The sequence below is a fragment of the Somniosus microcephalus genome, chromosome 11 (genome assembly GCF_052327205.1).
Source record: "Somniosus microcephalus isolate GS21.2 chromosome 11, FLI_Smic_1.0, whole genome shotgun sequence".
Lineage (NCBI taxonomy): Eukaryota > Metazoa > Chordata > Chondrichthyes > Squaliformes > Somniosidae > Somniosus > Somniosus microcephalus.
In genome coordinates this window covers 198,101,077-198,124,264 of record NC_140997.1, presented here as the reverse complement: position 1 = coordinate 198,124,264, position 23,188 = coordinate 198,101,077, and the positions used below count along the sequence as shown (strand labels likewise).

General features: G+C 46.1%; 1 protein-coding gene across 4 annotated transcripts in view; it reads left to right on the top strand.

Moving 5' to 3' along the window:
- Positions 1 to 23,188, top strand: part of cacna1db (calcium channel, voltage-dependent, L type, alpha 1D subunit, b) — a 792,002-nt gene that overhangs the window by 658,933 nt on the left and 109,881 nt on the right. For all 4 annotated transcript variants that reach the window (XM_086001660.1, XM_086001658.1, XM_086001657.1 and 1 more), the window contains 4 exons: positions 15,867 to 16,026; positions 19,621 to 19,748; positions 21,450 to 21,546; positions 22,498 to 22,600. In XM_086001660.1, the coding sequence (XP_085857786.1) occupies positions 15,867 to 16,026; positions 19,621 to 19,748; positions 21,450 to 21,546; positions 22,498 to 22,600 (488 nt within the window). The remainder of the gene's footprint in view (positions 1 to 15,866; positions 16,027 to 19,620; positions 19,749 to 21,449; positions 21,547 to 22,497; positions 22,601 to 23,188) is intronic.

Below are 23,188 nucleotides of genomic sequence, written 5' to 3'. Positions count from 1 at the left end.
TTTTCATAGTGGTTTCCCATTTTTGTGCTTCTGGCTCCTGTTTCCCAACTTGCCAGAAACAGGCAAGGTTCAAGGAGACGAGTTGTCGGAGGACATGATTTGTATGCATTGGTGTAGCGCTTTATAAGTGCCCCTGAAACATAGCTGACATTCAAATGCAACAACTTTGCTGTTGTAGGTATGGGATAACATTTTGCACATCTACTGACCTTCTGACTGTTCAAGCTGACACCCATCTGCAGTGTGGCATGAATGGAATAATTTCAGGTTACTTCGACTGTGCGCGTGCAAAATTGTTGCCTCAAATGAAATCTATAGCAAGGGGATGGGAAACATTTATGCCCTCGCATCCTGATCCTCATAATCGGGGGAGTAGCAACTGCGTGGCTCAGCGCAGATCTTCCTGGGAAGAGGAGTATGTCGAAGTCTCGACTCCCGAGTAAGACTCTTTAAACACAAAGTATCGTTAAAGACAGGCTTTATTTGCTTGCAAGGGAAGGGTTGTGTAGTCAAAGGCTACATCAGACCTCTTCAAAGTAATACAGAATTTGTAACATATTTATACAGTACAGAAACAAAACAGGCTTTCTATGCCACATGACATAGTATTGAATCATACCTGATTACAAAGGCACAGACCTTGCGAATTATTGGAACAACGTATTCCAGGCTTCGTTAGAATAACAAACAGAAATACCTTGAGATAAGATTAATTAATCCTTTATTATGGGATCCTTCTGTTCTCCCACTGTACCAACTGAGCCTGTGGGCCGATGTTTACCTTATCCTGTCCTTGGCTATTTGTTTGGTAAATGAGGCTCCTTGTTAAGTTTGTCACAGATAAGGAGTACGTATGTAGCATTCCTAAATTGTCTCATCCCCTTGAAACTGATTAGTGAATCATGCTGTCGGCCATTTGAGTTTTTATTCTATGCCTAGGAAGCCATTTTGTGTCTAAGTGAGAAACTGTACTTCCACAAGTAGGAGGAGGACGAGGGGAGCCTTGCATGCCCTGTTGTGACCAATGCAGCATCCCTCCAGTCCACTGCTGCCTGTCAACCAGGGTATGCACACTGCCATGCCACACTACCATAAGCTTACTCTTCGATCATAGATGACTACCATATGGCTCTGTAATTGCAGGCGACACTTGTCCAACGTCATACTTCATCTCTGCTATACCCTGTTATTTCCTATCACTTTTACCATCAGCATTACAAAAGCAAGTCGCCCTGAGCCCTTAATGTGCTTTTGCCATTTCCCCTAACAATTAGGCCACACAATCAACTGTTTGACATAATTTATCTTTTAACACATGACAAAAGGATAATAAACCAGTCGGGGGGAAAAAAAGAAACATCACCCTACTGACTCCCCTTGTGACTATAGGTGCTTAATCTTTCTCTTACGTGTGCTTCTACGTGGTGCTTCCCCTGTGGCTTCAGCAGATGTAGAGGCACCTTGCTGACTAGGATGTTGCTCCTGCTTAGACACCTTTGGCGGGCGTCCTCTGGGATTTCGGAGCCTGGGAGGGCTCTTCAACAGTCTGCTCTTCTTGTAGCTGTGCAGGGGCTGAAACGGCCATCTCAGCTGTCTCTGCAAAGTGGGTCTCTGACTGAGGGCTCCGCAGTGGCATGGTCATGTGAGTGCTTTGAGAGGAGCCCACACTTCCTTCTGTCCTGCCAACAATATCCCACTCATGGGTCAGCCGCACCTCAGTGCTGGCAAGTGGCTGGAGAGCACCTTGCTGCACTTCAGGTGGACCATGAGGACCCGTATCTGCACTGGCAGTCCTCCTCAAAAGGACATCCGTGAAGCTCTGGTCTCTCTGCTCAATAGCTGCCCATCGCTCCTCCAGAGATGTCATTCTATTCTGAACAGTCACCATGTTTTCCTGACTCTGGCGACTTATTTCCTCCATGGCCATAGCCATCCTTTCCACTGAGGTAGCCAACCTTTCCACGGAGGTTGCCATCCTATCCATGGTGGTGCGTTCATGTACCATTGCCTCCACCACGGCAGTGTTGATGTTAGAGATGGACTCCTCCATTCTGTCCACACTCGCGCTAACCCTGGAGGCAAACCCTTCCAGAGACACCTGCACTTGTTCCTGTATTTCCCGAACCTCTCTTTTTCTGGATGGCCCCAGAAGCACAGTGTCTGCATGCAGCTCAGCAGAGCTAGGAGAGTCCTGCGACCTCTGCCAAGGACTCTCCACTGCTGTCGCTGTCTCCACCATCTGCTGATGCTCACTTGTGCACTGTGATAGACTAGGTGGCAACACTACTCTAACTCGCGATGGCCCCACCGAGGTGTGTGTTGCTGTGCTGGTGCTGGGTGCGCTGAGTCCTGGTGACTCTGCTCCCTCAGAGGCTTCAGGTTCATCTGATGATTTGTCCGAGTCTTCATCCTGGATCGAGGGGAGGGGGGCGCTCAATGGTCCTGTGTGAGAGTAAAGGCATGTTAGACATCGGATATTGATGTAGCAGACACATCTTTTTGAGCAGATAACACAATGCAATTCTCTATGAACATCATATGCCATTGCTTTCTGAGAGGGATGAAACTCTATTATGTCACCAGCTTCCTCTAGTGTTGCCCGTCTCTCCATCGCCCACTTCCAGGTCCTGGTCAGTGTTGCTTAGGTAGGTGTTCCTCCTTCAGTCATTGCTCTCTCCCTCTTATTGTGGGCTATATTTTCATGCAAGGAGGGACACAAGCGGTGTTTCAGCCACAGTGATGGAGTGAGTGTGATTAATCCCTACCATAAAAGCTGTGAGTGAGATGAAGATGGGGTAAGATGCCAAGAGGAAGGTAGCTCCCTGAGCGTTGTTAGTTGTTGTCACTGCGGAGTGCATAGGCAGGATGCTGAAGTGATTCAGTGCAGAGATAGAGATGGATAGGAAAGGGTGCAAGGGAAGTAAGAGTAAGGTGGGATGTGAAGGAGGAAGCTTACAAAGCAGAGTGCTGGTGATGAGAAGAGAAGGGAAGCAGAGTGAAGGCAAGTGAGATAGGATACTCACTTTTGATGTTCGCACAAGATCATTAAACCTTTTCGGCACTGAGTCCATGACCGTGCATAAATGGACCTTGAACTCACCTCCTGAGCAGTGCACAGCCAGGCTGCCTTGGTCTGCTGAGGAGGCTTCCTCTGGCCATCAGGAGGGAAGAGAATCTCCCTGTGCCCTCTGACAGCAGCCACAAGAACTTGGAGGGACTCATCATTAAAACGAGGAGCTGCCTTGCCTCTGGAAGAAGTCATATCTTTTAAATTAAGTCCAGGAAGCCACAATAGATAGGCTTAGGCTGGATGGCAGCTTTAAAAGCAGCTGCTGTTATGACATCATCAGAGGCGGCCAGCTGACCCGATCCCACTCATTGGACCGGCCAGCGTGCCTCCTTGAAATTAACAAGCTCTTTGAATCAAAATCGGACATCTGCAGCTGATCCTGCCGGAAGCGGCTCCCAAACCCGCCCACCACGCAACCCGACTCCAACCTGCCTCGGGAATTAAAATCGAGCCCTCTGGCTCTTCTGCAGTAAGTGCATTGTTAAATTCCCCACTAAAAGTTAGACCCAAAGGGATTAGGTGTAACTGGGGTTTTGGCAGCGTTATTACTGCTAAACAAATGTTAAGGGCCTGGAAAACTAATTTTGATTTTGTGCAGTATGACATTTGTCCATTTTCATAAAAAAATAACTTTTAAGAAACTTTTCATAATTTTTTTAATGTGAGAACGCCAATCTTTCTTTTGCTCTCTCTAACTATTTTAAAAAGTTAGAATTTTAAGAGCTTACTCACTTCCTTGTTCGCTGTCTGTGAGAATTCTGCCTTTTGATTGGCTGCTTAGACAGCCTGTTGACGTCACAGCTGTTCACACAAGGGGATCCGCACTACAGTTCGTTGCTTTGAATTGAAGGTTGGAAAACCTGAAGTTTTCGATACAGGGATCAGGAGCTCCTTGCGAGAAGCGTACTTCGGGGCCAGCAGCGAACACCTTCGCTTCGCTGCTGACCGCAAATTCCTGTTGTTTCGTAACAACAACATGCATTTACATAGCGCTTTTAATGTAATAAAATGTCCCAAGGCGCTTCACAGGAGCAATTATCAAACAAAATTTGACACTTAGCCACATAGAGATACTAAGATTGGTGAAGAGATAGGTTTTAAGGGGCGTCTTAAAGGAGGAAAGAGAGGCAGAGAGATTTAGGGAGCGAATTCCAGAGCTTAGGGTCTTGCCAGCTGAAAGCAATGTGGACTGTAAGTAAAATATCTACTAGTATATGAGTAAAACACTGCGGTACAATTGAATTGACGAACATAGGTTTTATTCACGATCCCTCCTCTGTTGTCATTAATTAATCCTTACATCAACACATTAAAGGCTTCAAAGGCTTAATTGTTCAATTTACCAGGAAGTTGATGGTGGAGCGAAGAAAATCAGGGATGCGCAAGAGGCCAGAATTGGAAGAGTGCAGAGATCTCAGAGGGGTGTAGGGCTGGAGGAAGTTACAGAGTTAAGGAAGGAGGAGGCCATGGAGGGATTTGAAAACAAGTATGAGAATGGCCTACTCCTGCTCCTATCTTCTATGTTTCTATGTTTTAAAATCAAGGAGATTAAAACAACTAATCGGGGCTCATTGCCAAAATATTTGTGGATATTGTAGATGATTGTCCTCCAGAGTTTGTGAACTTTTGGTAAATATATTACACTTTGTTATTGTCTTGTTGGAGAAAAAAGAGATACATTTGGATTAAATATTTACAGGGAACAGGTTTTAATTCTTGCAATTTTCAGTTTATCGTAACATCTTGTATATGTACAGGAAACTTTTGATTAACCGGCCCCTAAATAACCGGAAATGTCGGTTAACCGGCAAAATTCAGGAGTAGGTTCAGGTAACTTTTATTACTTTTATTACTTTTTTTACTCCATTTGTTGCTATGCAAGGGTGTAGCTGCAGCTGTTGCTAAGCTACAGAGACGCTTGCAACGTGTGCCGATTGTTCTGAAGCCAACAGGGTTTGTTGCTTTATACAGAGCTCTGAGCTCCGTATCTTTTACTATAGCATTCGGTTATCCAGAATTGTTGATGAACCGGCACCACGTCGGTCCCGTCCGTGCCGGATAACAGAAAGTTTCCTGTATTACTTCCCAATGTAACTTTGTAGTTTGAAGTTTCTTTAATATTATTTGTCCAAATCCATTAAGTAGGTCAAAGCCCAGCAGTTGAGCAATTATATGATTGAGACACAAACAGCCTATTAATATAAATTACTCCTACTTTGCATATTGCTTAACCATATTGTAGCAGCTGGAAAAAGAGACTTTCACACAGGTTTTTGAGAATGATTCTCATTTTGTTACAGCAAAATCCACATAAAACAAGTTTGTAGTAGAAGTTGCAAAAAATACATTTGAGCAGTGAGTTCAATGTTGCACCTGACTTACTTGATGTAAATATTTCATAACATTTAATTAAAGTGTTCATTTAAACTAGTCCCAAACTCTAAAAAGCGTTACCGCCATGGTAAAATCTTACAAGGCACATTGCCATTTTTAGATGCAAAGAAAACCCTTTCCCCACTGGTGCTTGTAACAAAATAATGCTAGAATGATTTGAAGTAACATAAATCACAATATCATATTATTTGATTGCAGCTTTTGTACCATTTTGCAGTGTGGCATAAAAAGTATAAAATAATGGTTTGGACTGTAAGTAAAGTATCTACTAGTATGTGAGTAACACACCGCAGTACAATTGAATTAACAAACATAGGTTTTATTTAAGATCCCTTCTCTGCTGCCATTAATTAATCCTTATGTCTGCACATTAAAGGATTCAAAGGCAATTGGTGCCAATAGAACCTCAATTATATCATTTTGTTAAGCACATATGACATCAGTTCAGCCGTGCTTTACTGCCTCCTACAGTGTGTGTGTGTACATGCATTGTAGGCAATTATAGTATGCACATGTATAATAAAATACCAGATGCTGTCTGACCTGCTGAGTATTTCCAGCACTTTCTGTTTATATTTCAGATTTCCAGCATCTGCAGTATTTTGCCTTTTAAAATAAAAACTTCATATTAGTAATTCCATTAATAGTATGTTAGTCTCTGTATTCATCTTAACTTTTAAATCCTCACTTACTTATGTCTGCACTCCATTTCAATATTACTTGCTGAATTTGTGAGATAGGATAGAAAAAAAATAGCTAAGCTCAGGCACAGTGTAGCAGCAGTTTAATAAGTTTGTTTTCAAATGTAAATGTGAGATCTAATTAGTAACAAGTTAAAGCTGCCAGTATGACACTGGCAGGGGACAGGAGTAAATTTATCTTTGTTTTCAAAGAAGTTGAATGAACATAGTTAAATTAAGGCATAGATGGTCAAATGCTACATTGAATACTATTGACTTCCACATCAAAGACAAAATGTCTCCTTGCTGACCACTCGCTCCATGTTGGACACAATGGTCTCCATGGTCTGCGCGAAGCCTGATACAAGTTGGAGCTGGACTCCTCCATGATCTGAGCCATTGTTCACAAGCTCGCTGGCAGGCTGCTCAGTGCACCTAGCATTTCCTGGTATATGCCCATCAGCCTTCTTCGGTAACCTGGGCTCTCGAAGATTGCATCCGAGTCCTCTTCAACAGAGCTAGTATGTGATCTCGCTCTCGTCATATCCCTTTGCCTAGCTGCTGCACACCTTTGGCCGGTGATTTTTAAGGTCACATAATGAGTCTACAGTTGCTAGTTAAAGCTCTGATCCCTCTTGAATGTGGTAACTAACATACAAAAATGATGGACAGAAAAACACCAGCTGGTCCATCGAGTCTATCTAATTCTAATGTTTTTTTTAAATTCATTGATGGGATGTGGGCATCGCTGGCTAGGCCTGCATTTAGTGCCCATCCCTAATTGCCCTTGAGAAGATGGTGGTGAGCCGCCTTCTTGAACCGCTGCAGTCCATATGGTGTAGGTACACCCACAATGCTGTTAGGAAGGGTGTTCCAGGATTTTGGCCCAACGACAGTGAAGGAACGGCGATACAGGTCCAAGTCAGGATGGTGTGTGGCTTGGAGGGGAACTTGTAGGTGGTGATGTTCCCATGCGTCTGCTGCCCTTGTCCTTCTAAGTGGTAGAGGTCGCGGGTTTGGAAGGTGCTGTTGAAGGAGCTTTGGCGAGTTGCTGCAGTGCATCTTGTAGATGGTACACACTGCAGCCACAGTGCGCCGGTAGTGGAGGGAGTGAATGTTGAAGGTGGTGGATGGAGTGCCAATCAAGTGGGCTGCTTTATCCTGAATGGTGTCGAGCTTCTTGAGTGTTGTTGGAGCTGCACTCATCCAGGCAAGTGGAGAGTTGTGGCGTACCGACCACAGAAAGGACACAATCCGCTTTTCGGTCCGTAGACTATAAATCAGGCGTCATGCCTTTAAGAAGGATCACACCTTTAAGAAACTCGATCTGCAACATAGTTAAGCCCAGAGCGGGGGAGGAGCAGTCGAAGCTGTGGACTGATGAAAAGCAGTCAGACTTGGTGTAGGCTCTGACGCCATTTTGTGTTCAACATGCAGTCTCAAGAATTAAACCTTTTCTGTTGAACCTCTCCGAGTTCAGTATTTTTTGCTAGGAGTACGTAGACTCCTACATTGGTGACCCCGACGCTCAGGACGACTCCTAAGCGTAACCATGGCTGACATAAACGCAGTTTCTGTGAAGCTGCCGGAGTTCTGGGAGAACCTAGCCACCGCCTGGTTCCTTCAAGCCGAATCGCAATTCCGACTCCGCGGCATCACCGCCGACGCAACGATGTACGACTACCTCCTCGCCTCCCTGGGCAGCTCCACAATCACGAAAGTCTGGACAACACTACAAAACCCTTCGGAGGAAGGCAAGTACGCACATCTCAAGGCCGCACTCCTTAAAAAATTCACAGCCTCCCAATTTTTGCGCAACTGCCACCTCCTCGACCTCCCGGGCCTTGGTGACTCCACGCCGTCAGACTTGCTCTCACACATGCTTGCTCTGACCGACGAGAAACCGCCCGGCTCCCTCTTCCGCACGCTCTTTATCTGCCAACTACCTCCCAGCATCCGCCCGGCGATCGTGGCGTCCAGCCTCACGGACCTTGAGGTCCTGGCCGACTAAGCCGATAAGCTCCTGTCCGCCGGCTCCAACCACGCCGTCACCCCTGACCTGGCCTCCGCAGCGTCGGCGCGCGCTCCACCCTCTATCGCGCGGCCACACAGCTCGGCCACGAGGCCCCCACGTCCCCCAAGCCCTCTGACCCAGGGCTACTGCTACTTCCATACCCGGTTTGGCGCACGGGCACGCCACTGCAGCCATCCCTGCACGTTTCCAACCGCCCCCACACCGGCCTACACAATGGCCGTGGGGCAAGCAGGCGCGCTGCTGTACGTTACGGACAGCGCCTCCGGACGCCGTTTCCTATGCGACACGGGCGCGCAGCGCAGCATCATCCCCGCGTCCGCCCTCGAGATCCAGCGAGGCGGCCGCGGCCCTGCGCTGGCTGCCGCCAACGGCACCGACATCTGGACGTACGGCACCCGCACCGTCACCATCGACCTCGCAGGCCGCCGCTACCACTGGGAGTTTATCACCGCCAAGGTGCTCTCCCCGCTCCTCGGTGCGGATTTCCTGTGCGCCCACGGCCTGTTGGTCGACATGCCTCGGCACCGCCTCGTGGACATGAGCACCATGTCACCTATCCCGGGCGCCATGGCCCCCCCCCCAACCCGCCGAAATGGCGTGGCAGTGCTGCGCCCGCTCAACGGACGACTACTCAGCATTCCTGGCTGAGTTCCCAGCCCTCACCAACCCGACCTTCTCCGCGAAAGTTGCTAAGCATGGGGTAGAACACTTCATCCCCACCACAGGCCCACCGGTGTATGCCCACGCCCGCAGGCTGGACCCGGCCAAGCTGGAGATCGCGCGGGCCGAGTTCGCCACAATGGAACAGCTCGGCATCATCCGCCGCACCAACAGCCCTGGGCCTCCCCACTCCACATCGTCACCAAACCCGACGGGGGATGGCGCCCCTGCGGGGACCACCGGCGCCTAAATGACGCCACCACGCCGGATCGGTACCCCATACCGCACATTCAAGATTTCTCAGCTAGACTGGCCGGCCGCTCAGTCTTCTCCAAAGTCGACCTGGTGCGCGGTTACCATCAGGTGCCAGTCCACCCCACGGACGTTCCCAAGACGGCCATAATCACCCCTTTTGGGCTATTCGAGTTCCTCCGAATGCCCTTCGGCCTCAAAAACACAGCCCAGGCCTTCCAGCGGCTCATGGACTCGGTCCTCCGGGACCTGAAGTTCCTCTTTGTCTACCTGGATGACATCCTGGTAGCTAGTTCCTCCAAGCAGGAACACATCGAGCACCTCCGCACCCTGTTCCAGCGGCTCAGTGAGCACGGGCTCATCATCAGCCCAGCCAAGTGCCAATTCGGCCTCAGCAGGATCGAATTCCTCGGCCACCACATCACGCAGGACGGAGCCATTCCCCTGCCCGCCAAGGTGCAAGCCGTCCAGCAGTTCCCCCGGCCTACCACCATCAAAGGCCCCCAGGAGTTCTTGGGGATGATCAACTTTTACAACCGCTTCATTCCCGGAGCTGCCTCCCTCATGCGGCCCCTATACGAAGCTCTCCGGGGTAAGAAAGACAGAATGGCGATCGAGTGGTCGGCGGACATGTTGACCGCTTTCGACTCGACCAAAAAGGCGCTTGCCGACGCCACCATGCTCGCTCACCCACAGCCCAACGCCAGGGTGGCCCTCACCACGGACGCCTCCGACCACGCGGTCGGCGCCGTGTACAAACAGTGGGTCGACGGGGCCTGGCAACCGCTGGCCTTTTTCAGCCGCCAACTGCGCCCCCCGGAGGCCAAATACAGCGCCTTTGACCGCGAGCTCCTCGCACTGTACCTGGCAGTCCGCCATTTTAGATTTCTTCTGGAGGGCTGCCCCTTCACCGTGTTTGTCGACCACAAACCCCTGACATTCGCGATAGCGAAATCTGCGGACCCGTGGTCAACCAGGCAACAACGCCAGCTAGCCGCAGTGTCTGAATTCACCACGGACATCCGGCACGTCTCCGGTCGAGACAACGTGGTGGCCGACTGCCTATCCCGCCCCGCCGTCCACGGCGCACACCTGGCAGTGGACTATGCTCAACTGGTAGCGGAGCAACACACCGACCCCGATCTGCTCTCCGCGCCCACAACCTTCCCAGGGCTGCGACTGACCGACGTCGCCTGCGGCCCGTCCGCCGTCACAGTCAAATGCGACACCTCCTTGGCGCAACCCCGCCCCGTAGTCCCAGCGTCCTGGCGAAAACGGGTGTTCGACATCGTCCACGGCCTCTCACACCCTGGCACCCGCGCGTCCATCAGACTGGTGGCCAACCGATTTGTCTGGCGCGGCCTGCGCAAAGATGTGCGCGTCTGGTCCAGATCCTGCATAGCTTGCCAGCGTGCCAAAATCCACCAGCACGTCAAAGCCCCACTCGAGGAGTTCACCGTGCCAGAAAGAAGGTTTGACCACGTCCACATCGACCTCGTCGGCCTCCTGCCGCCATCACAAGGTCACACGCACCTGCTGACAATCGTGGACCGTACCACCCGCTGGCCCGAGGCCATTCCACTGACGTCCACCACCACCGCCGACATCGCGAGGGCGTTCATCAGTACCTGGGTCGCTCGGTTCAGCGTCCCCTCCGACATGACGTCGGATAGAGGCCCGCAGTTCACCTCTGATCTGTGGGCCGCCATCGCCCGAAACCTCGGGGTGGCCATTCACCGCACCACGGCTTACCACCCCCAAGCCAACGGACTGTGCGAGCGATTCCACAGGTCCATGAAGGCGTCCCTCCGCGCCAGCCTCGAGGACGAGGCTTGGATCGACCGCCTCCCGTGGGTGCTACTTGGCCTACGCTCTGCGGTCAAGGAAGACCTGCAAGCCTCGGCGGCGGAACTCGTGTACGGCCAGCCGCTGCGCGTACCCGGAGAGTTCCTGCCCACCGCCACGACCCCCTGGTAGGCTGACCAGCAACGCCGCGCTTTCGCCAACCGAGCACAACAGTTCGCTCCGGTACCCACCGGCCGGCACGGCGAACCAGCAACCCGCGTACCACCTAGCCTGCACATGGCCAAATTTGTTTTCGTGCGCCATGACGCCCACCGAGGACCTCTACGCCCCCCATACGACGGACCCTACAAGGTACTCCAGACGGGGAACAAGTTCTTCCTCCTCGAAGTGGACGGCAGAACTGACAAGGTGTCGGTCGACCGGCTCAAGCTGGCGCACCTAGAGCCCGACGAACCCGTTCAAGTAGGCCAACCCCCACCGCGGGGCAGACCGCCTAAGAGCCCGACACGTCCGACCGCCCCGCTCCCGACACCAACCGCCAAGAGCCGTTCCGGCCGTGCCATCAAGCCGCCACGCCGGTTCGTACACTCCCTACTAGCGGATTCTGGGGGGAGCTGTGTGGCGTACCGACCACAGAAAGGACACAATCCGCTTTTCGGTCCGTAGACTATAAATCAGGCGTCATGCCTTTAAGAAGGATCACACCTTTAAGAAACTCGATCTGCAACATAGTTAAGCCCAGAGCGGGGGAGGAGCAGTCGAAGCTGTGGACTGATGAAAAGCAGTCAGACTTGGTGTAGGCTCTGACGCCATTTTGTGTTCAACATGCAGTCTCAAGAATTAAACCTTTTCTGTTGAACCTCTCCGAGTTCAGTATTTTTTGCTAGGAGTACGTAGACTCCTACAGTGTATTCCATCACACTCCTGACTTGTGCCTTGTAGATGGTGGAAAGGCTTTGGGGAGTCAGGAGGTGAGACACTCGCCGCAGAATTCCCAGCCTCTGGCCTGCTCTTGTAGCCACAGTATTTATATGGCTGGTCCAGTTCAGTTTCTGATCAATGGTAACCCCCAGGATGTTGATAGTGGGGGATTCAGTGATGGTAATGCCATTGAATGTCAAGGAGAGATGGTTAGAGTCTCACTTGTTGGAGATGGTCATTGCCTGGCACTTGTGTGGTGCGAATGTTACTTGCCACTTGTCAGCCCAAGTCTGAATGTTGTCCAGGTCTTGCTGCATATGGACACGGACTGCGTCAGTATCTGACGAGTCTCGAATGGTGCTGAATAGTGTGCAATCATCAGCGAACATCCCCACTTCTGACCTTATGATGGAGGGAAGGTCATTGATGAAACAGCTGAAGATGGTTGGGCCTAGGACACTGCCCTGAGGAACTCCTGCAGTGATGTCATGTGATTGAGATGAATGACCTCCAACAACCACAGCCAACTTCCTTTGAGCTAGGTATGATTCCAACCAATGGAGAGTTTTCCCTTTGATTCCATTGACTTCAGTTTTGCTAGCGCTCCTTGATGCCACACTCGATCAAATGCTGCCTTGATGTCAAGGGCAGTCACTCTCACCTCACCTCTTGAGTTCAGCTCTTTTGTCCATGTTTGGACCAAGGCTGTAATGAGGTCAGGAGCTGAGTGGCCCTGGCGAAACCCAAACTGGGCGTCAGTTAGCAGGTTATTGCTGAGTAAGTGCCGCTTGATAGCACTGTCGACGACACCTTCCATCACTTTGCTGATGATTGAGAGTAGACTGATGGGACAGTAATTGGCCGGGTCAGATTTGTCCTGCTTTTTGTAGACAGGACATACTTGGGCAATTTTCCACATTGCCGGGTAGATGCCAGTGTTGTAGCTGTACTGGAACAGCTTGGCTAGGGGCGCAGCTAGTTCTGGAGCACAAGTCTTCAGTACTATTGCCGGAATGTTGTCAGGGCCCATAGCCTTTGCAGTATCCAGTGTCTTCAGCCGTTTCTTGACATCACGTGGAGTGAATTGAATGGGCTGAAGACTGGCATCTGTGATGCTGGGGACCTCAGGAGGAGGCCGAGATGGATCATCCACTCGGCACTTCTGGTTGAAGATAGTTGCAAATGCTTCAGCCTTGTCTTTTGTAACTAAGCAAATTGACCCTTAATTCTCCCCACCCACCAGCAGCCATATAAGTCAATTCAGGGGGGAAAAGTTTGAAGAAATTCCTCTCCAACCCCAAAAGGTAATCAACAACGAGTTAATTGACATGAACCAAGGCGACTGCCTCTCATGGGCTCCCTGGCACACTAGAGGTGATTCTGCGATCCCGTACTCCCATGGGAAAGGGTGGTCCCAGCAAGTGTAGTTCAAAGATGTCACCAACGAGACACTTTGGGTTGGATTTTACCTGCCGAGACGAGTTGGGAGCAGGAATGCTGTCTTCCGGGTTCTAGTCCCGCCCCCAGCGACGTCCGATGCACAGACGCTATTTTCCCCTGATTGGTCTCGTTAAGCCCGCCCTGCGGACTTGCTGGCCAATTAAGGGAAAGCCGGTGTCAGATGATATCAGTTGATGACGCTTCATCTGCCGGTTTTCTTAAAGGGACATGATCCATTTATTTTTGACAGATGATTTGACAGTGTTTGACAGCATTGAGGTGCTGTCAAACACTGACAATCACTGTACAAAGGTGAACCCTTGCACCCAGGCTTTCCATTGACTCTCTCCTTAGGATAAAACAGATGGCAGCTGCAGGTGAGGGTACAGAAGCGATCTGTCACTTCTCCCAATGAGGTGAGGCCACAGAAACACTTCAAAGCTTGTCATCTACATAAAAATCTAAGCACATTAAAAATGACTTTCCCAACATTTCCTTACCTCTGATACTCACCAGTGTCCCATTGCATCCTTCACACCACTTCTACAGCTGTCATCTATAAACAAACATTACAACAGACCCACAGCACACCTCACTTACCCTGGCGGAGTTCCCCGACGTCGGGAAGCCCACAGCAGAAGTCTCAAAATGGGAAAAAGCCTCTTAACTGCCTGTTAACTACCTCTCAGAAGCCAGATGCCATCATTCTCTTTGAATGATTCCCCAAGGGCTGAAGGTCAAAGGATCTGCATTGAATGCACTGGCTTGCCTGGAAGCCTCTCTGTTGTGGAGTGAGTACAGATGTAGATGTTCCTGGTGCTGCCACTCTCCCTATGTAGCACTGCATTCAGTCAAATCCTTCTCTGATATTGGCACAGAGGATGGCATTGAACTTTACTGTGATCTCTGCCATCTGTCTCTGGTAGGTTTAGATAATCCTTAGTGTTTTCATGTGAGTGTGATTTGCATGCAGCATCCTTCATTTTAGAGCTGTACACCTGATACCAAAGTCTGCCAGCTCTACCCAGGAACTGCCTTCTGTGGAGCTTCCGCTCCCATTGTCTGATTCCACTCTCACCTCTGATGTTTCCGGCACTCTCGTGTTTTGTATCTAGCCCAGTGAAAAGCCATCAACAGAACTATCTAGTTCTTCTCTCCACTCACCAACCCCTCGCCACTGGCTGGATTATTCTGAGCCTGGTGAGTGAGAGAAAAAGGGTCAGTGATGGTGTGAGTGAGAATATGGCGGGTGGGAGAGCACTGGGCTCTTTCCTCCTCCTCTTGCACAGTGGAATCTTGCTTTGGTTTATCTAGAGGAAAAGAAAATGAAGAGATCTTCTCACATTATGTGGCTACAATGAGGACTCCTCTGTCGCTTTTCAAGGTGCTCAATTCTGTTGCTTGCTGGTGTGTTAATGCTCCCAAACCATTATACAGGCAAGTTGCAAATGGTCCACAAACCTGTAACTGCCACTGGCCCTGCTACTTCTCTGTCCCCAACAAGTTCAGCTGCATAGCTTCCAGGATCTCCAGTACGTCCTCCTCAAGGGATCAGAGGTCTTGTGCCAGGGAGCCACAAACTGGGCCATTTTTTCCTGTAAGAGAAAAACAGAGAAGACATATATAACAGTTCAACAACAAAGGAAAGCTACTGTCAATTAGGGAGGCTTGCTGATGCACTCTGTTAGGGATGGAGAATTTGTAGGTTGCAGGTGTAATAGTGATGGGAGCAGGGATTAGTAGTTCAGCTAACATCCACATCTTAAGGAAAAAATTGGTCAAAGAATTGTCAACAAATATTCAGTATCTATTTACAAATAAGATCCATCAACATAACAGAACAGCTGGCTAGATACTGCAAGCCTACCTTTCAGTCTATGAAGTTAGTCATCAATTTCCCTGTTTGATTTGCATTGGCTTTGTTAATGAACATTTTGACTGATGAAAAAGAAACCTAACAGTGTTGAATAATCTTGCTTCACATAGATTTCTACAATCCAACACAAGCTCGAGGTTATACCTTTTAGAATATCTGTGGTACTAGGATCCCCAAAAGCTGTTAGGTGATTTTATCCTTTGATCTAACCACATTTATAAGTAATCTTCATATAATTGTTAGTGTAGTCAGATATGTATTGTTTTTTGCTGAGAATATCAGTTGCTGATATGATAAAGAAGTAAATGCATATTAACCTACTTCTGGAATCATACTGACATGAAATATATCTCTCTAAGTTTCTTTCTGTCCGGTTTATCCCAAATTGCACATTCCAATATTGTTTGATTCTGGTCTGGATTGGTAATCCAATCAAGTGTGAAACTGAAAGTATAAACTGTTAAAATCAAGAAAAAAATCACAGAAACTATATCACAAAATCTGGACTTTGAGTTCAAGCTATGTATAAATCACTCTGGTTCAGGGATTTCAATGGGATGAAAATTGGGTGGGTTCTACAACAGGCAGGTGATCCGCTCTGCCAGATGACCTCCCAAGCAGTGGAAGGTGAAAATTACCCTCAATACGTCTTGCATCAATTACATTAACAAGTAACATTAATATTAAATTAGCATCAATAGTTTTTCTGATGACTTAATACTGTTTCAACAGATGTGCCACTGGAGAAGCCTGGCAAGAAATCATGTTGGCATGCATGCCTGGAAGACGCTGTGACCCGGAGTCAGAGTATGGTCCAGGAGAAGAGTTTACATGTGGTAGCAACTTTGCTATTGTATATTTCATCACTTTTTACATGTTATGCGCCTTTCTGGTATGTGGTATTCATATTCATGTTGGCTTGAACTTTGTTATCATAGAAACTTTACTTGAAATTACTTGTAACTGAATGAAAAGTTAACATTCATGCAAGCAGCAAACTTATGCTTCCCAAAGTTGCCAAACAGCTCAGCCAGCAAATTCGGACAGCAAGTAGCTGAACCATACAGACCAGGAAGATACCAGGTTCACCCTTTGATCTGTGCTAAAGTAATTAATCCTATCTAGGGTGGTGGCAGGGGTACTACCATTGACCTCAGTGCCAGTAGGAGGGGAAAATCATCCAAAGTTCCTGTTTCTCATGACTATCCAACCACGACTCATGGATATGGACCATCAGGTGAGGAATGGAATGGGCTTGACTGTGATGCCAATTGCCATTGAGTAGCCTCCCAACACTCACCATTGAGGTTTACACATAAACAGTGGCTACTTCCATGAGTTATTGGAAAGTGTACAACAGCTGTGAATCATACCCTAGCAAGAGTCAATGAGGAGGGAAGAAATTGGCAGAGAAAATTGGTGAGAAAAGTAAAAGTAAATAAATGAACCTTTGTATTTCCTAGAATTTTAAACGACCTATACTAGAGAACAGAAACAATAAATTTTTGGACAGGAAAAGGCATTTCACACAACAATGGTTATTCTGAAGGCCAACTTCCTTTCTTCTTATCATATTGCTCAATTCATTAATTCCCCAGAAACCTATCTAAATTTGCTTGATAGTTCCTTCAACGGCCTTTCCTGAAAATCTGTTCCATTGACATATTATTCTTTGTATGAACATGCACATTGTCTGGATTTAGCATTGCTGTTATTATCTACACGCTACCTTGCCCTTCTCCCTGTTCTTGTAAGTCTGTTTGCAAATCGCCACCTTTTTCCTTTGTAAGTGCAAAGTAACTGCATAACAACTCTGCTATTTTGTTTTTTTCTGACTATTCAATTCAATTTTTTTTATTTGTCATATATGCAGCAGACGTGTGTACTGCACAATGAAATGTTGATTTTTACGAGTCCTCCCAACATTGGAATAAATATGGCATAACAATGATAAAATACTAATGGAAATACAGTAATAATAAATAAAACAACAGTAATAATAATAATAAATTATATATTCATGAGTCTTATGGCCTGGGGGTAGAAGTTGGGACTAGTTCCACAGTTCTAATTTTTAAATGCATTGAAGTATTTTTAACCCTTTGTCTGCTTAGTTATAGATTTGTTTTATTTTATTCTACTTCCTTTAGAACTCATAGATGTATGTTATCTGGACTCTTGCCTTGTCTATTTCAGGAAAAATCTAATCTTTTAGTGACCATTTTGTCACAATTTGGGCACCATATACCCACTTTTCTGCTGTTTATGGAGATCTCATCCCAACGTATGCAATTCTGCACCCTCTTCTTCTGTAAAGACAAATCAAAAGTAACAGCTGTGCTAGTTCCATATCCAACAGTATCAGTTTCCATAGTTATTTTTAAGGGGAACAATGGTAGAAACACAAAATGATCCTGCACCTGAACAGATAGGCCCAAGGCGAACCCAGTATTGGGCCTCGGACCTCATTTAAATGTCACCAGCAAAATGCGGACACCTACTGGAAGCAACCCAGGCAGCTCACCGGTGAAGAGGCTTTGAATACTGGGCAGTGTCGTCGGCAGTGCTTAAAGGGAATGACGAGGAGGTAGGGGGAAGGGGCAATCAGGAGAGATGGGCCGATCGGGAGCAGGGTGACCAGAACAGAAAGGGGGTGGAGGCAGCGAAGGTTGGTGGGGGGGAGGGGGGCTGGATTGAGGTCATGATCGAGGGGAGGAGGCAACTGCTCGTGGTTTGAATGTGGAGCCGGTAGGAGTACTCTTGCACCTTCTGGCTCCACATTCAGCTAAGTATTTTTTTTAACTTACCTTTTTGGTGGCAGCCTACAGCAGTTGCGTTGATTGGGTTGCATGGAGACCTGGCTTTCCTGGCTGCGTTCAAGGCAACCCAATCTTGCACAGGGGACTTCAAACAGGGGTTAGGCCCCTTATTTGCATATGCTAAGGGTCTAATTTTGCCTATTTCAGGCGCACTTCTGGCTCGTAATGAGCGTGTGATTCCTGCCCGCCATATTGGAGGCTTAAGTGCCCGATTAGTGCCCGAAAAATGATCATGATGCCATTAAATTTCTAGTCCAATGGTTTCTTTTTTCCTTTATTTGCTAGATATTTCAAAACGCTTTTATTGTTACCTAAGATAGTTTCTTACGCTTGATATTTTTTCTTTCCTTTTGCTTCTCTAATTATTTTTAAGCTGCATTTGCTAGTTTTCCTTACCAAATTATTTGTATTTTTAAGTGCCTTGTGCTTGTCCTTTATGCTATTTTTTACAACCCTACTGAACCACATCAGTATCTATTGCCCTTTTAACTATTTGGCTTCACGAGGATGAGTTTATATTAAAGCTTTTACAATTATTTCCAGCATATTTCTACCTTTCCACTACACTTCTCTTGAAACCAAAAACTGCAGCCCTTCTGGTTCATTCTGGGTGTAACACTGGTGGGAGTGCCTTAGAAGGGTCGCAAATTAGGCCAGAACCCAGATACATCAGGTTCCAGCTATACATTAGGGATTCCACAGGGCCTTGTAAGAGGTGGAGGCAGAGTCTCCACCCACCCCATACAAAATCAGTAATGTCGGAGGCGACAGGGTTGGGGCAGAGACTCCCAACACTGAAAGGCCCGATAGATCATCGGTGCTGGTACAGGCTGCTGAATGGTGGATATTGGCTTCACCTGGAGGTCCAGGACTGGGTCACAGGCTGGATCCCTGCAAAGAAGTATCATCATGGTGGCCCTGGAGGAAGAACGCCCCAAGGCACATCAAGGGGATCATGAAGAAAAACAGTAGAATGCAGAGCAGCACCCGGTGCCAGCTGCAAGATGCATTTGGCAAGCTGTAATACAAGACATTTGCTCTTAGTTTGTGAATCTAACCACTGCATTAACCATTTTATCCACATCCTCCCATGCCCTCCACAGATACACCGTCATCTACAGTGCCTTAAATCTTCCAGGCAACTCGTATCCCATGATGTGCCATCTGATGAAACATCCTTGCAAATCTTTGCAAGAACACTCTCTGCTCACAGCTTCAATGCAACTAGGTTTTTAATGCCAGTGTATGGCATGTGTGTGTGCTTATTGTTGCCTTTCATGATGTTTCCTCTTGGTGGCGCTGTGTGACGAATATGCACTTAACCCTAGCCTTGTACTACTTCTAAATGCAACCTTGATGGCAGGAGTACGAGGCGGCTGACATTTTCTGAACAACTTTGCTCAATTTACGCCTACTTATTGGGTGAAACTGATCTGAAAATCTATGCTATATCTACCAGAACCATAAAAGCGTTATAAGAGAATGTACTTGTGAGTTCCCCAGAAATAGCTATTTTTGCAATGTCGAGACATCGTGCAACCAGAAAAAAATTCCCCCAGTGTTTGTTGATATTGTACATTCATACATAAAATTAATGTAAAAGTCAGCGGTTTACTAAAAAAAAATTCCCAAATGGACAACTAAATATTTCCATCTTTATATCTCAGATTATAAACTTATTTGTGGCTGTCATCATGGACAACTTTGATTATTTGACACGTGATTGGTCCATTCTGGGTCCTCATCATTTGGAAGAATTTAAAAGAATATGGTCTGAGTATGATCCAGAAGCAAAGTAAGTAAATCTGATCCAATTCTGTTACACATGCAATCAGTTTTACATAGTATGTACATTATTACTCGCTTTGCTACATTTTACTGTGGAACAAAACAATATCGGGGTAATTTAACAAATTTGTGATCCCTACATAGTACATCGCCTGTTGAGATGCATATCGGGAACTCCAATACGTGCCCCCATGATTCCCCATCCATTTATTTTAATGGATAGAAAATTGAGTTGACATACCCAAATTCCAATCTGTGCAGGCAGGCAAAGCTCTATACTAGAAGTGCAAATTCATAAAATTACCCCTTATACAGGAAACTTTGTGCTATCCGGAAGTTGAATGTCCGGCAACTTTGATCTAACGGCAGAAATCAGCAGCCGTTTTGGTTAGGTTTTTTTTCTGTTTTTCACAGGCAGGCTCTGGAAAGCGTCTTTGTCGCTTAGCAACAGCTTCAGAGACGCTTCCAAGCTACTGGGCCGAGTGTTTACAAGCTGTTGCTGAGCAACAGTGTTTGTGGTCAGACACGGCAGGCTCCAGAAAGCGTCTCTGTATCTTAGCAACAGCTTCAGAGACGCTTCCAAGCCACGGGCTGAGTGTTTACAAGCTGTTGCTGAGCAACAGTGTTTGTGGTCAGATACTGTGATGAAAAGCTCCTATCTGATAACATTGACGCTGGTCTATCCGGCGCTTTTAAAAAAAACGGCAGTAGCTCGGTCCCATGGGTGCCGGATAGCACAAAGTTTCCTGCATATTGCAAATAGAAATGTCAAAGCTTATAATATTAAGACTTCACTTTATGGGACACGGTAGTGTAATGGTTATTTTACTGGAGTAGTAATCCAGAGAAAGTGAGTTCAAATCAACCCATGGCGATTTGAGAATTTGCATTCAATTTTAAAAATCTGGAAATAAAAAGCTGGTATCAACAAAAGTCACCTTGAAGCCGTTGCATTGTTGTAAAAAGCCAACTGGTTCACTAGAGAAGGAAACTTGGTGTCCTTACCCAGTCTGGTCTATATGTGGTTCTAAAGTGTCCTAGCAAGCCACTCAGTTATATCAAACCGCTACAAAGGCCTGCAGTAGTTCAAAAAGTAGGCCCATCAGCACATTCTCAGGGCAACTAGGGATGGTCAATAAATGTTAGCCTTGCCAGCGACACCTATATCTGAAGAATGAAATTTTTTTAATGTATGGGATAAATGATGAAGAAAAAGTAAAACATGGATCAAAGTACTCACATATTAAGCTGTGATATATTTACTTGACTTCTAGTTCACCTGCACATCATTTCCAAATAATTGGCAATAGTGCCAGACTACTGTTTTACTTGGTTCAAAAGCTAGCTGTACAACTTATTGTAAGCTTAATGCTTGCATTAAATTGTCTCAAGTCTGTGAGCAGCTTCTTTATAACTTTATTAAATAATTTTCATTTGCAAGTTGTAAGAAACATGTAGGCAGGACCGTGCAGCATCCGTTTTTCAGGCGCTAAATGGCTTCCTAAACCTCCATATGGCAGGTAGGAAGCACATGCTCATTATGAGCCGGAAGTGCACTGCCCGCCACATTGGTGTAGGCAAAATAAAAGTTTGGTGCTGAATTAGATAATTGTCTAGTGAGCCAGTAATATTAATGCATGGTAGGCTTCATTATTATATTCTTATAGCTGACAATTTGCTTATTGTTTGAAAACTCAATCCTTGACAGAGGAAGAATAAAACATCTTGATGTAGTTACATTACTTCGACGTATTCAACCACCATTGGGCTTTGGAAAACTTTGTCCACATAGAGTTGCATGCAAGGTAAGGAAAACTATAAACTTAAAAGTTTTTATTGATTAGTGACACTGATGATTTGAATATATTTATCAATGTAACCCATTTCTGAGAACTGTTCCTGCAGAAACTAGACAAGCTAATCATTTATAGTGATCAAAGACATTACAGTTGATTTAGTCTAATTTATATCTGTGATACAAGGTAGTCGATCCTCAGAATGAATCAGCATCATATATTCCTGATAATTAATATTTATGGGAATACTCCCGTGAAGGCTCATAAAAAATCATATTTGGCCAACACAGGTGTTCCTGCACTCATTGTTAGAGGATTATAGTACCTGAGAATTATATAGATGCGCTGGGCTCCAAGCCCATATAACTGCACGTTACCTCTCAAGGTTCCTTGTGATCCAATTTAAAATTCTGCTTGCCAGTCACGAAAGTTAAAAGTCCCACTGGCACTATGGTGTACCTGGCATTGGAGGGCTGGATTGATAGTGTAGTGGTCAGAAATTATGATTATTGTTCTAAATTTCGACTGCTGTAGATTTAGATTTAGAATTGTCAGTCGATAACTTTTGGTTTTCATTGGCACAAAACAAATCTCAAAAAAGTCTTATTCTGCTCTTTAGGACTCAACCCTTGCAGAATGGAAAAATGAATGTAAAAATGATGTGAAGTGGAACTTCATTAATACAAGGTCGAAGAGATTCTCAGAGTAGTTCTTATCAAGAATTCAACTTATTGTGGATTAAGCTCCTTTACTGCCGATAATGGAGCTTCTGATGCGCCAAGAAGAATAAAAGATTATTCAGAAAACCAAATTAGGTTTTTAAATTAATAATTCACTTCAGCACCTGAGACTACTTAAATTATATTTTGTCATAATTCTTACTCAAACAGAAAATAAAGTAACATGGCCTATATCTTTTATAGTGTATATCTAAAATTTACCATTTTCTTTAAATTGCAGAGATTGGTAGCCATGAACATGCCCCTGAATAGTGATGGGACAGTGATGTTCAATGCAACTCTTTTTGCCTTGGTGAGAACAGCTTTGAAAATCAAAACAGAGGGTAAGTTTTGTGTAGATCTGGATCAGAACTGTTCCTGTAACTAAATTAAATCTTGTGATACTTGGTGTTGACTTAATACTGATATTCAAAGCTGAATTTAATAAATTTGTATGTGTCATGCCTCTCAACCTACAAACTTGAAGATCAAGGTCACAGCCTCTTAAAAGCAGGGACAAATGGCCAAAATCGAGTACTCTATTTTGCTATGTGTAGATATATACAAATTTTTTAAAAAGCGTAACATTTTCAATATTATTATTTATATGCTTCTAATAAGGTTAGTAAAATGTTTCAGTTCCCACAAATACAAATGTAAATTTAGTCTTAAACCATTAACTTGATTGAGAAGTGTGAAAGAAACCAAATTAAGCACAATACCATACTTCCTTTATGCCCGATTCCAAAAGTAGCCTTGAAGGCTGAATTTATTCCGAGTTGCTTTTAAGATTCAAGAATATCACACCAAAGTCAGGACAGGGTTAAAATTAATCTACAAAAGGGACCAGATATGCACAAGAGGCTAGAGTCAGAGAAACAGAAAGATATTTTTGGGGGTGCAGTTGTAGGGCTGTAGGAGGTTAAAAAGAT